Genomic DNA, 14,928 nt, shown 5'->3' with positions numbered 1-14,928 from the left:
ATATACCTGCCATGTGTAGTTCTGTTGAAGGGTCATGAGAACTCGAAACGTCAACTGTGCTTTTCTCCACCGATGCTGCTAGACCTGCTGAGTTTTTCCAGATATTTCTGTTTTTGTTTTTGGTCCTGCCATGTACATGTCTGGCTCCTGATGATGGAGAAGACATATTGTGACAAGCAGCAATTGAGATTATAGTGTCGCTCCCTTGTCTAACAAAAATAGTTCAATTGACAATGCATGATATTATGGTTAGTTATATCTGGGATTTTAACATATTAATTAATATTGTTAGACATCCTGTGTGATTTTCCCCCTTCCAGCCTTGAATACCACTTCTAAATTCAAAGTTTTGTATCTTACCTAGTGCTGCATGCAGAGCGGTGACCCGAGCCTGTGAATTCTTGCTGTCGAAACAGATGGAGGATGGAGGCTGGGGTGAGGATTTTGAATCGTGCGAGCAAAGGAAATATGTACAGAGTGCAAAGTCCCAAGTTCACAATACATGTTGGGCAGTATTGGGATTGATGGCTGCCAGGTGAGGCAGTTTATTTCCTTCAATTGCCCATCCAATTTCTGTTTGAAATCATTGATCATCACCATCACACTCTTGGGCTGTGAATGCCAGGTTCACTTCCACTCACTACATGAAAGATGTTCTTCCTCACAACCCCCGTATCCCTTCCTCACAAGCCCAGCTTCTCCAGCCGAAAAGTGTAGCTAAATCCCATATCTCTGGAACCATTCTGGTAAATCTTCTCTGCACCCTCTCCAAGATTCTCGCATCCTTCCTAAAGTGTGGTGACCAGAATTGGACACAATACTCTAGTGGCCAAATAGATCTTGATGAATTTTCAGCGTAACTTCCTTGCTTTTGTACTCAATCTCCAATACCTCTTTTTATGAAGCCCAAGATTCCATATGCTTTATTAACCACTCTTCCAATCTGGCCTGCCACATTCAGACCTCTGTGTACATGCACCTCAGGCCCCTCTGTTCAAGCACACTCTTTAGAACTGTGCTATTTAGTCCATATTGCCTCTCCCTTCTGCCAAATGCATTACTTCTCAATATTGAATTCTAACTGCCGCTTAACTGTCCATTCTGTCCTGTTGCAAGCAACTTATATAACCCTCGCTGTTGCCACATCTCCAAGTTTGATATCATCAGCAAGTTTTGATATCTCACTGCATATTACAATGTCCAAGTAATTTATATATGTCAAAAAAGCACAGTGGTCCATAGTGATCCTTGGGGAACACTATACCGTCCTCCAGTCTGAAAAGCAGCTATCCACCACAATTCACTATTTTCATTCCTTAAGCCAATTTTTTGTCAGATAGGACACCAGCCATCCATTCCACAAGTCTCAATTTTGTTAACCAGCCTTTTATGTGGTACGTTGTCAAATACTTTCTTAAAATTCCCTTTATCAACTTTCATCAACAACTTCATCAGAAAATTCAATTAGATTAGTCAAACATGATCTACCCTTCACAAATCCATGCTTGCTCTCCTTAATTAACTCAAATATCTCCAAGTGCCTGTTGATTTTTTTTCCTGATTATTTTTTCTAAAATTTTACCCACCACTGATGTTAAAACTGTCCAGCATGTAATTGCTAGGAATGTCCTGACATCCTTTTCTGAACACGGGTGTCACATTTGCCACTGTCCAATCCTCTGGTACCTCTCCCACATTTAGGAAAGATTGGAAGATTATGGGAAGCTCTTCTGCTATCCCCACTTCCAATTAACTTGCATCTCAAGTGGCTGAGGTATCAGACAAGGTGATTTTATCCACTCTAAGCATAGCCAGACTTTCCAGTACATCCTAATTATCAATTTTCACCTGATCTATTGCATCCAGCAACTTCAATTCTATTGATATTTTGTCAGCATCTTCTTCCTTAATAAACACCAGTACTCAGTACATATTCTAGCCTTACCCTACACTCTGAGCACATATTTCCTTCTTTGTCCCTAGTACGACCGATCCCGCCTCTTGTTACCCAGTTACTACTTTTATGAGTAGTTGAAGAATTTTGGGTTCCCTTTTATGTTGACTGCCGTTCTGTTCTCCATTCTCTCTTGCCGGTCTTATTTTCCTCTTCACTTTCCCCCCCCCCCTCAACTTATTGTCCTTGTTGTCACTTGAAGGTCTTATTTTGTGGTTTGTCATTTGTAAGGGCTATATTCTGTAACAACGAGGAGCAGGGAAGAAGGGCCCTAGGGTAATTGATATTATTTGATATTAATTATCTTCCAAAAGGTTTAATTTAATTTAAAGGGGTAAGTCATGGTAGGAGAGCTGAAAGCCATGGTGTGCTCCTCCTGCTCTATATGGGAAGCCGGGAACATTTCCAGTACCCAGGGCCAGCATGTGTGTGGGAAGTGTCTCCAGCTACAGCTCCTGGAAGCCTGGGTTTTGGAGCTGGAGTGACGGCTGGGGACACTGTGGAACATCCGTGAGGCGGAGAGTATCGTGGATAGCACGTATGGAGAGGTGGTCACACCGCAGGCTAAGAGCCCACAGGCAGGAAAGGAATGGGTGACCACCAGGCAGAGCAAGAGTACTAGGCAGGCAGTGCAGGAATCTCCTGTGGCTATTCATCTGCAAAACAGATATACCACTTTGGATACTGTTGAGGGGAATGGCCTCTCAGGGGAAAGCAGCAACAGGCAAATTCATTGCACCATGATTGGCTCTGCTACACAGGGGAGGAGTAAAAAGTGTGGGAATGTAGTAGTTATAGGAGATTCAATTGTAAGGGGAATAGATAGGTGTTTCTGTAGCCGCAAACGAGACTCCAGGATGGTATGTTGCCTCCCTGGTGCTAGGGTCAAGGATGTCTCAGAGTGGCTGCAGGACATTCTGAACGGGGAGGGTGAACAGCCAGTGCTTGTGGTACACATTGGTACAAATGACATAGGTATAAAAAGACATGAAGCCCTAAAAGCAGAATATAAGGAGTTAGGAAGCAAGTTGAAAAGTAGGACCTCAAAGGTAGTGATCCTCAGGATTTCTATCAGTGCCACGTGCTAGTCAGAGTAGAAATAACAAGATATATTGGACAAATACGTAGCTGAAGAGATAGCGTGAGGTGGAGGGTTTCAGATTCCTAGGACATTGGAACTGGTTCTGGGGGAGGTGGGACCAGTACAAACTGGATGGGTTACACCTGGGCAGGACTGGGACTGATGTCCTAGGGGGAACATTTGCTACAGTGGTTGGGGAAGGTTTAAACTAAAATGGCAGAGGGATGGGAACCTATGCAAGGAGTCAGAGGAGGTGGGATCAAGGACAAGAACAAAAAACAGAAAGGCGAACAAGAAAAGTGATAGGCAAAGATCTCAAGGGCAAGAATCAAACAGGGCCTCAGTGAAAAATAGTGGGAATGGGACAAGTAATGTTAAAAAGGCAAGCCTTAAGGCTTTGTGCCTTAACCCGAAGAGCATTCGCAATAAAGTGGATGAATTAACCGCGCAAATAGATGTGAACAGATATGATATAGTCAGGATTACAGAGATATGGCTGCAGGATGACCAGGGATGGGAACTGAACATCCTGGGTATTCAGTATTTAGGAAGGACAGACAAAAAGGAAAAGGCGGTGGAGTTGCGTTGCTTGTTAAAGAGGAAATTAATGCAAGAGTGAAGAAAGATATTAGCTCCGATGAATCTGTATGGATAGAGCTGAGAAACACTAAAGGGACATAAAACTTTAGTGAGGGTTGTATATAGACCCCCAAACTGTAGTGGTGATGTTGGGAATGGCATTAAACAGGAAATTAGAGATGCATGCAATAAAGGAACATCTGTAATTATGGGTGACTTTAATCTGCATATAGATTGGGCAAATCAAATTAGTAACAATACCGTAGAGGAGGAATTCCTGGAGTGCATACGGCCTAGTTTTCTGGACCAATACGTTGAGGAACCAACTGGAGAACAGGCCATCCTGGACTGGGTATTGTGTAATGAGAAAGGAATATTCGACAATCTAGTTGTGCGAGGTCCCTTGGGGATAAGCAACCATAATATGATAGAATTCTTCATCAAGATGGAGAGTGACATAGTTGATTCTGAGACTATGGTCCTGAATTTTAATCAAGGAAACTACGATGGTATGAGGTGTGAGTTGGCTATGATGGATTGGGAAATGTTACTTAAAGGGATGACAGTGCATAGGCAATGGCAAACGTTCAAAGAGCGCATGGGTGAACTGCAACAATTGTTTATTCCTGTCTGGCGCAAAAGTATAACAGGAAAGGTGGCTAAACCATGGCTTACAAGGGAAATTAGAGATAGTATTAGATCCAAGGAAGAGGTATACAAATTGGCTAAAAAAAAAATAGACCCGAGGATTGGGAGCACTTTAGAATTCAGCAAAGGAGGACCAAGGGATTGATTAAGAACGGGAAAATAGAGTACGAGAGTAAGCTTGCGGGGAACATAAAAACTGACTGTAAAGTTTCTATAGGTATGTGAAGAGAAAAAGATTGGTGGAGACAAATGTAGGTCCCTTACAGCCAGAAACATGGGAATTTATAATGGGGAACAAAGAAATGGCTAACCAACTAAATACATACTTTGGTTCTGTCTTTACAAAGGAGGACACTAATAACATACCAGAAATATTGGGGAACAGAGGTGAGAGGGATGAACTGAAAGAAATCAGCATTAGTGGTGAAATTCGTGGGATTGAAGGCCGATAAATCCCCAGGGCCTGATAATCTACATCCCAGAATACTTAAGGAAGTGGCCCTAGAAATAGTTGATTCATTGGTGGTCATCTTCTGAGATTCTATAGACTCTGGAACAGTTCCTACACATTGGAGGGTAGCTAATGTAACCCCACTATTTAAAAAGGGAGGTAGAGAGAAAACAGGGCATTATAGACCAGTCAGCCTGACATCGGTTGTGGGGAAAATTCTAGAGTCCATTATTAAAGATTTAATAGCTGAGCACTTTTGAAAACAGTAGCAGAAGCGGGCAGAGTCAGCATGGATTTATGAAAGGGAAATCATGCTTGACAAATCCACTGGAACTTTTCGAGGATGTAACTAGTAGAGATGATGAGGGGAAGCCAGTGGATGTGGTTTATTTGGACTTTCAGAAGGCTTTCGACAAAGTCCCACATAAGAGATTAGTGTGTAAAATTAAAGCGCATGGGTTTGGGGGTAGTGTATTGAGATGGATAGAAAACTGGTTGGCAGACAGGAAACAAAGAGTAGGAATAAATGGGTCTTTTTCCGAATGGCAGGCAGTGACTAGTGGGTACCACAGGAATTGGTGCTGAGAATGCAGCTATTCACTATATATATTAATGATTTAGATGAGGGAACTAAATGTAATATCTCCAAATTTACAGATGACACAAATCTGGGTGGGAGAGTGAGCTGAAAGAAGGATGCAGAGATGCTTCAGTGTGATTTGGACAAGCTGAATGAGTGGGCAAATGCATGGCAGATGCAGTATAATGTGGATAAATGTGAGGTTATCCACTTTGGTAGCAAAAACAGGAAGGCAGATTATTATCTGAATGGCTATAAATTGAGAGAAGGGAATGTGCAACGAGTCCTGGGTGTTCTCGTACACCAGTCGCTGAGGGTAAGCATGCAGGTGCAGCAGGCGGTAAAGGAGGCAAATGATTTGTTGGCCTTCATAGCCAGAGGATCCAAGTGCAGGAGCAGTGATTTCTTGCTGCAGTTTTACAGGGCCTTGGTGAGACCACACCTGGAATTTTGTGTGCAGTTTTGGTCTCCTTATCTGAGGATGGATGTTCTTTCTATAGAGGGAGCGCAGCGAAGGTTTACCAGACTGATTCCTGGGATGGCGGGACTGACATATGAGGAGAGATTGAGTCAGTTAGGATTATATTTGCTGGAGTTCAGAAGAATAAGGGGGGATCTCATAGAAACCTATAAAATTCTAACAGGACTAGACAGGGTAGATGCAGGAAGGATGTTTCCGATGGTGGGGGAGTCCAGAACCAGGGGTCACAGTCTGAGGATACAGGGTGGACCATTTAGGACTGAAATGAGGAGAAATTTCTTCACCCAGAGAGTGGTGAGCCTGTGGAATTCACTACCACAGAAAGTAGTTGAGGCCAAAACATTGTATGTTTTCAAGAAGGAGTTAGATATAGCTCTTGGGGCAAAAGGATATGGGAAGAAAGCAGGAGCAGGCTATTGAGTTGGATCATCAGCCATGATCATGATGAATGGCGGAGTAGGCTCAAAGGGCCAAATGGCCTACTCCTGCTCCTATTTTCTATGTAAATCACCTGACATGTATCATACATCCTCTTTTTTTTGTTTCAACATATTCTCTAATCCCTCGTCATCCAAGGAGCTCTGGTTTTGGTTCCCCTACCTTTCTCCCTTGTTAGAATGTACCTAGCCTGTACCTGAAACATCTCCTTAAACATGATAAATTGCTCCAATAAAGTTTTTCCTGTCTTTGATTCCATTTTTACCCTAGCTAGATCGCCTTTCATCCCATTTGAAGTTAGACTTTTTCCATTTTAGAAGCTCTGCTTTAAATTGTTCCTTGCTGTCTCTCCATTACTAATCTAAATATTATGATATGATAATTACTCTGACCTAAGTGTTTCCCCACAGACACTGAACCCACTTGGCCCACCTCATTCCCCAGTGCCAGATCCAGCAATGCCTCCTTCCTCGAGGAGAATATCCTGATCACATTTCAGAAATTACTCCCCTTCCTTGCCTTCCACTTTAACATTATCCCAATCAGTACTTGAGTAATTAATACCCCCCAATATCATCACTACTTTGAACTTGGAACAACCATCTCACTTTGATCTCTCAATCAGAAGGTAACGCCTGAAATACATGTTTAGAACTACTCTAATGACATGTCAGTGATCATTTTGGCCTGTGTTGAGCACTGTTATGTATTGGAGTTTTGTAATGGCGACAATTTTTGAAGTATTTGCTGGAAAACAGGAATGCCGAGCAATGGAACTATTTTGTGATTGCCCAATGCCCTTCAGTCTGGAGAGATGTTGTCCTACTATTAATTGAAGCCAAATTTCAAAGCACTCTTGCAAACTTCTGCTACACATATTAAAAGCCAAACAGTCAATATTAATGCATAATGAAATTGTATTTATTTGCCTCATTATTCTCTTTAGCTTCATAAATTTATTATAATTAGTGCTCCAAGTACGTCTTTGTGGCACAATACAATGATATGGTGGTTTTCATAGTAAATTATCAAAATTCTTGAGAAGTAAGAGTTGCTATATAAACTGTCTCTGCAAGGTGGCACTTGAATGTAATCTATTCTGTGCATGGTGCATCTTTCTGGCTCAGCTAAGCGAAAATCACATTTTGACATTGATCTTCCTCCATTTTGTTTCTCTGTTCTGCAATTCTGTGCAGGTACCCTGGTACACGGGCAATCGAGAGAGGGATTAAATTCCTATTGGATAAGCAACTGCCAAATGGGGATTGGCCTCAGGTGAGTGACTTTCTTTCTAGTGACAGGGTTTCTTAATGTTTTGCATAATGTTCATCTCCAACTGTGTAAATAATTTAATTCTGTGCTTCAAAGGACACTATCATGACAGCTAAAATCGATTGTCATAAAAGCCCACCTGGTTCACTATTACCCTTCAAGGAAAAAATTCTGCCTTCCTTACCTGGTCCAGATCCACAGCAATGTGGTTGACTCTGAACTGGTCTCTGAAATGGCCTAGCATGCCACTCAGTCCAAGGGCAGCTAGAATTAGGCAACAAATGCTGGCCTTGCCAGTCATGCCCACATCCCATGTGAAAACATTTAATGGGCAATGGCTTGATGGCCTGTTTTGTTTACGCTTTCTTATTTTCTGAAGATTTTTTATTCTTTTATCCTTGTGGAGCATGAGTGGTCTTAAGCTATTCTTTATGAGCTATTTAAGTGCATAGCATAGAGCCTTGAAATCAATAACTAACGACAAAATTGTTGCTCCTAATAGTTTGCACACACCTCAAGCTGCTTATATATCTATTCTAATACAAGGTTTGAGGGGAGGTGATGGTGTGGTGGTATTGTCGTTGGACAAGTAATCCAGAGACCCAGAGTAATGCTCTGGGGACCTGGGTTCAAATCCCACTATGGCTGTTGGTTGAATTTGAATTCAATAAAAAAACTGGAATTAAAAGTCCTATTGTCGATTGTTGTAAAAACCCATCTGGTCCACTAATGCCCTTAAGGGAAGGAAATCTGTCGTCCTACATGCGACTCCAGACTGCAATGTGGTTGACTCTTAAATGCCACTCAGTTGTAACAAACCGCTACAAAAATCCAAAAAATGGATGGACCACCTGGCATCGACCTAGGCACCGACAACGGCAACCCTGGTGATAGTCACAGACCCAGCAGAGGTGGAGGCACATGGTATACAGCTGGGAGGGAGTTGCCCTGTGAGTCCTTAAAATCAGACCATGTGAAGTCTCATGGCATCAGGTCAAACCTCCTGCTGATTACCACCTACTGCCCTCCCTCAGCTGATAAATCTGTGCTCACCGATGTTGTCCAGCATTGGAGGGTGGGGGGACACAGAATGTACTCTTGGTGGGGGACTTCAATGTCCCTCACCAAGAGTGGCTCGTTAGCCACTACTGACATAGCTGCTAGACTGGGGAGGGAAATACATACTTGATCTCATCCTCACCAGCCTGCCTGCCACAGATGCATCTGTCCATGACAGTATCGACAGTCATTGTGGAGACAAAGTCCCGCCTGCACATTGAGGATACCCTCCATCATGTTGTGTGGCACTACAGTGCTATCTAAATGGGATAGATTTCAAGCAGATCTGGCAACTCGAGACTGGGCAGCAGAACACAATCTATAACCTCATGGCCCGGCATATCCCCCACTCCTCCATTACCATCAAGCTAGGGGATCAACTCTGGTTCAATGAAGAGTGCAGGAGGGCCAAGAGCAGCACTAGGCATACCTAAAAATGAAGTGTAAACCCGCTGAAGCTATAAAACAGGACTACTTGCTTTCCAAACAGCATAAGCAGCAAGTGATAGACAGCGCTAAGTGATCCCACAACCAACTGATCAGATCTAAGCTCTGCAGTCCTGCCACGTTCAGTCGTGAATGGTGGTGGACAATTAAACAACTCACTGCGGGAGGAGGCTCCACAAATCTCCCCATCCTCAATGATGGTGGAGCCCCAGCACAGTGGTGCAAGAGATAAGGCTGAAGCATTCGCAACAATCTTCAACCAGATGTGCCAAGTTGATGATCCATCTTGGCCTCCTCCGGAGGTCCCCAGCATCACAGATCCCAGCCTTCAACCAATTCGAATCATTCCACGTGATATCAAGAAACGGCTGAAGGCACTGGATACTGCAAAAACTATGTGCCCTGACAATATTCCAGCAATAGTACTGAAGACTTATATTCCAGAACTTGCCACACCCCTAGCCAAGCTGTTCCAGTACAGCTACAACACTGGCATCTACCTGGCTATGTGGAAAATTATCCAGGTATGTCCTGTACACAGAAAGCAGGACAAATCCAAAGCAGCCAATTACCGCCCCATCAGTCTACTCTCCATCATCAGTGAAGTGATGGAAGGGGTCATCCACATGCTGTCAAGCAGCACTTGCTTAACAATAACCTGCTCACTGATACCCAGTTTGGGTTCCGCCAGGGACACTCAGCTCCTGGCCTCATTACAGCCTTGGTTCAAACATGGACAAAAGAGCTGAACTCCCGAGGTGAGGTGAGAGTGACTGCCCTCGACATCAAGGCTGCATTTGACCGAGAGTGGTATCAAGGAGCCCTAGCAAAACTGGAGTCAATGGGAATCGGGGGAAAACTCTCCGTTGGTTGGAGTCATACCTAGCACAAAGAAAGATGGTTGTGGTTGTTGGAGGTCAGTCATCTCAGCTCCAGGACATCACTGCAGGAGTTCCTCAGGGTAGTGTCCTAGGCCCAACCATTTTCAGCTGCTTCATCAATGACCTTCCTTCCATCATAAGTTCAGAAGTGGGGATGTTCACTGATGACTGCACAATGTTCAGCAGTTCATGTCCAAATGCAGCAAGACCTGGACAATATCCAGGCTTGGGCTGACAAGTGGCAAGTAACATTCATGCCACACAAGTGTCAGGCAATGACCATCTCCAACAAGAGAGAATCCAACCATTGTCCCTCGATGTTCAACGGCATTGCCATCAATAAATGCCCCAATACCAACATCCTGGAGGTTACCATTGACCAGAAACTGAACTGGACTAGCCATGTAACTACTGTGACTACAAGAGCAGGACAGAGGCTAGGAATCGTGCGACGAGTAACTCACCTACTGACTCCTCAAAGCCTATCCACCATCTACAAAGCACAAGCCAGGAGTGTTGTGGAATACTCCCCACTTGCCTGGATGAGTGCAGCTCCTACAACACTGAAGAAGCTGGACACCGTCCAGGACAAAGCAGTCTGCTTGATTGACACCACATCAACAAACGTTCACTCCCTCCACCACTGTCGCACAGTAGAAGCAGTGTGTACCATCTACAAGATGCACTGCAGGAATTCACCAAGGCTCCTTAGACAGTACCTTCCAAACCCACAACCACTACCACCTAGAAGGACAAGGACAGCAGATAAATGGGAACACCACCACCTGGAAGTTCCCCTCCAAGTCACTCACCATCCTGACTTGGAAATATACTTGAGAAATATACTTGGAAATATTCCTTGAGCTGGGTCAAAATCCTAGAACTCCCTGAGTAACAGCACTGTGGATGTACCTACACCACATGGACTGCAGCAGTTCAAGAAGGCAGCTCACCACTACCTTCTCAAGGGCAACTAGGAATGGGCAATAAATGCTGGTCTAGCCAACAAAGCCCACATCCTGTGAATGAATAAAAAAAAGATTTATCCACTCATCTACAGCGTTAAGAACAGCCTTTTCCAAATTCCCAGTCTTAAAAAATTGTGGATGCTGGAAATCTGAGCTTAAAACAGAAAATGCTGGAAATGCTCAATAGGTCTGATAGTATTTCCAGCATTTAATGTTATTACAAAAATTCAAACAGAAAAAACCAGTGAGTGTGAACTAAAGGTAGAAATAGGCATAAATTTCCCAGGCTTTCAGGCTAAATGTGGCTCAGATGGGACAGCCTTGCTTTGATGGAACCAACGTCTCCTACTGTAATTATAGCACATCATGGGTTGCCTTTAGGTTTTGCAAGATTTCCCTAAGGGAAAATGTTCACATTGCAGTAAAGCAGTACTTGGTAGCTTCCAAATGACTGTTCTCTTAACATCAGAGCTATCAATATTAGTATTGTGGAAATACAAGTATTTATAGATTTGCTAATAAGTTTGCAGACTCTATTAGGAACTGGAATAGGCACTTCATCCCCTCAAGCCTACAGTACATTTAGATCATGTCTGATCTGCACCTTAACTCCATCTATCCACCTTGCTTCCATGACTCTTGGTGCTCTTCCCCAACCAAGATCTATAACAATCTCAATCTTGAAATCTTTAATTAACCCCCCACAATCTCAACAGCATTTATGGGGAAACGGTTCCAGGTTTCCACTACCCTTTGTTGTAGCTTAGCTCTAATTTTAAGGTTATGTCCCATTGTTCTAGACTCTTCTACCAAAAGAAATAGTTTCTATTTCCTCCATCATACCCTTTAACCTAACAAAACATCTCAATTAGATCACCCCTTAATCTTCTGCTGAATATAAGCTTAGTTTTTGCAACCTTCCCTCTTAACTTAACCATTTTTAGGCCTGGTATCATTCTGGTGAATTTGTGCTGCACTCCCTGCAAGGTCAACATAGTTTTTTTCTGGAGTGCAATGCCCAGAACAGAATGCTGCAGATAGGGTCCAAACAGAGCTCTCTTTTGCCATAACATAATTTCCATCCTTTGTATCCCAGCCCTTTTGAGATAATAGCCACCATTCTATCAACTTTTTAAATATTTTGTTGTACCAATCCACTAGCTTTTAGTAATTTCTGTACTTGGACAATAAATCTCTCTGCTTATCCACAGTTCCTGCGTTCTTGCCATTTAGAAAATACCCTGCTCTACCTTCTTTAGGCCTAAACTAAATGATCTCTCACTTTGTTATATTGAACCACATCTGCCACAATTTTCAGAATCTCTGAATTGTTCCAGTGCAGAAGGAGGCCATTCAGCCCATCATGTCTGCACCGACTCTCCAATTGAGCATTTCACCCAGTGCCATTCTCCTGCCTTCTCCTGGTAACCCTGCACGTTCTTCCCTTTCAAATAGCAATTTTGAATGCCTCAGTTGAACCCTGGTTCTGCCACACTGTCAGGCAATGCATTCCAGATCTTAACCACTCGCTGTGTGGAAAAGTTTTTCCTTGTATCACTTTTGCTTCTTTTGTCAGTCACTTAAATCTGTGCCCCCTCACTGTCAACCCTTTCACAAGCGGGAACAGTTCTCCCTATTTACTCTGTCCAGACCCCGCATGATTTTGCATACCTCTATCCGATCTCCTCTCAATCTTCTATTCTCCAAGGAAAACAGCCCTAACTTCTCTAATCTATCTTCACAACTGAAGTTCCTCATCCCAGGTACGACACTCGTAAACCTCTTCTACACTCTGTCCAATGCCTTCACTTTCTTCCTAAAGTACGGCACCCAGAACAAGACCCAATGCTCCAAGTGAGGCCAAACTAGTGTCCTATATGTTGGACACTATATATAATGTCCTATATATTCATTGAATGTAATCTCCTTACTCTTATACTCTATGCCCCTGTTAATAAAGCCTAGGATACTGTGGGCTTTATTTACTGCTCTCTCAGCCTGTCCTGCCACCTTCAATGATTTATGCACATATACACCCAGGTCTGTCTGCTCCTGCACCCCCTTTAGTGTTGTACCCTTTGCTTTATATTGTATCTCCATGTTCTCCCTACTAAAATGTATCACCTCACATTTCTCCACGTTGAACTTCATCTGCCACCTATCTGCCCATTCCACCAACTTGTCTAACGGCAGAATTTTGTCCTTGGTGGGGATGGGCAGGGTCGTTCGGGAAGCTGACCATTGCTCGCGATTGGCACCACACCGCCAATTAGGGCCTGCCCAGTGTGGAACGCGAGTGGCAGCGCTCAACGCTGCCTATGCGGGCAGAGAGAGAAGGGCAAGCAGGCCTAACACGAACTTCGCATATGCGCACAAAAGAGCGCTTCAATCTCCGTGCCTCAGGGAGATGAAGTGCTGTTTAAAAAAAACTAAAGAAATAAAAAGGTAATTAAAGAATACAAAATGTCATAAAACATGTCCCCTCATGTGACTCTCACATGAGCAGGGACATGTTTTTAATTCAAGTGTAATATTTTTATTTTATTTTTATCTGCTTTTGGGGACCTTATCCTTCCCGTGGACGAGGTTTCCTGAAAAAATGCAAAGGCTGCTTGGCATTTTCACCTGCCTGCCAATCGTAAGGTTGGACAGGCAGTGTAAATTTGAATTTAATTACCTTTTTAACAGCCTTAATAGGCTTTTTAATTGTCAGCAGGCGCGCCCACCAAATGAAATATCGCAAGACTATGCAATGACGTTGGGACACTCTCCTGACGTCATCGTGCTTCATTTTATGCTCGGCAGGGTCGGGCGTGTGCCTGCCCGCTGAGCTCAATATTCTGCCCCAAGTCTATAATATATAAGCTATCAATGCCCCTTTGTAGCATTCTTCTCAGTCAACACTACTTACTGTGCCCTCTAACTCAGTGTCATCAGAAAACAGCTCTCTCATAGCGTGGTGAAGGCAGATTCCATATGGTTTTCAGAAGGGAATTGGATAATTATCTGAAGAGAAATAATTTGCAGGGCTGCAGGGAAAAAGTGGGGGAGTGGGACTAGGTGAAATGCTTTTGCAGAGGGTCCAAATGGCTGCCTCCTGTGCTGCAACCATTCTATGATTCTAATCCTGCAGCCATGTCATTTATAGATAGTGTAAAGCTGTGGCCCCAATACAGAACCCTGAAGACACTATTAGCCACATTCTGTCAATTGGAGTAAATGTCCATCATGCCTACTCTCTGTCTCTCCTCCTTTCAAATTAATTTCCTGCCATGTCAATTGCCCCCAATCCCGTGTGCTCTCATTTTTGTTAACATTCTCTTCATGTCGAACTTTGCCAAATGCCTTCTAGAAGTCTATATAAATAACATCCATAGGCACTACCTTATCTACCAAGTTAGTTACCCGCTCATAAGATTGAACTAGATTCATTAGACATTTGCAAATCCAGACTGACACTCTGTTCAGTTTCTGTTTTCCAAGTGCCCAGTCACTTTGTCCCTAATAAAAAATTCTAGTAACTTACCTGTAACTATTATTGGACTAATAGGCCTATAATTTCCTAGTTTATCTCTTACAATTTTTAAATCGTGGAATGTCATTGGGAATTTTATGAACGTATGAACATATGAATTAGGAGCAGGAGTAGGCCACTTGGTCCCTCAAGCCTGCTCTGCCATTCAATAAGATTATGGCTGATCTGAATGTAAGCTCAATCCCACATTTCTGCCTACCCCCAATAACCTCTCACCCCTTGTTAATCAACAATCTATCTAGCGCTGTCTTACAAATATTCAAAAACTTTGCTTCAGCTGCCTTTTGAGGAAGAGAATTCCAAAGACACTCAACCCCATAAGCGAGGGTTCTCCTCATCTCTGTTTAAATGAGCAACCCCTTATTTTTAAACAGTGAATCCTAGTTCTAGATTCTCCCACAAGAGGAAACATCCTCTCCACATCCACCCTGTCAAGACCACTCAAGATCTTCAAGGTTTCAATTAAGTCACCTCTTACTCTTCTAAATTCCAGTGGATACAAGCCTAACCTGTCCAGCGTTTCCTCATAAGACAACCGCCCATTCCTGTTATTA

At 43.2% G+C, this 14,928-nt stretch overlaps 1 protein-coding gene across 6 annotated transcripts in view; it reads left to right on the top strand.

The window, feature by feature from the left end:
* Positions 1 to 14,928, top strand: part of lss (lanosterol synthase (2,3-oxidosqualene-lanosterol cyclase)) — a 140,317-nt gene that overhangs the window by 110,412 nt on the left and 14,977 nt on the right. For 3 of the 6 annotated variants that reach the window (XM_041200564.1, XM_041200566.1, XM_041200565.1), the window contains exons 20-21: positions 365 to 435; positions 7,409 to 7,487. In XM_041200564.1, coding sequence (XP_041056498.1) covers positions 365 to 435; positions 7,409 to 7,487 — 150 coding nt within the window. Of the gene's footprint in view, positions 1 to 364; positions 536 to 7,408; positions 7,488 to 14,928 lie in introns of all 6 variants that reach the window. The other 3 variants (XM_041200562.1, XM_041200563.1, XM_041200561.1) reach the window with 1 other exon arrangement.

The sequence above is a fragment of the Carcharodon carcharias genome, chromosome 12, assembly GCF_017639515.1.
Source record: "Carcharodon carcharias isolate sCarCar2 chromosome 12, sCarCar2.pri, whole genome shotgun sequence".
Lineage (NCBI taxonomy): Eukaryota > Metazoa > Chordata > Chondrichthyes > Lamniformes > Lamnidae > Carcharodon > Carcharodon carcharias.
This window is presented reverse-complemented; position numbering and strand designations above follow the sequence as displayed.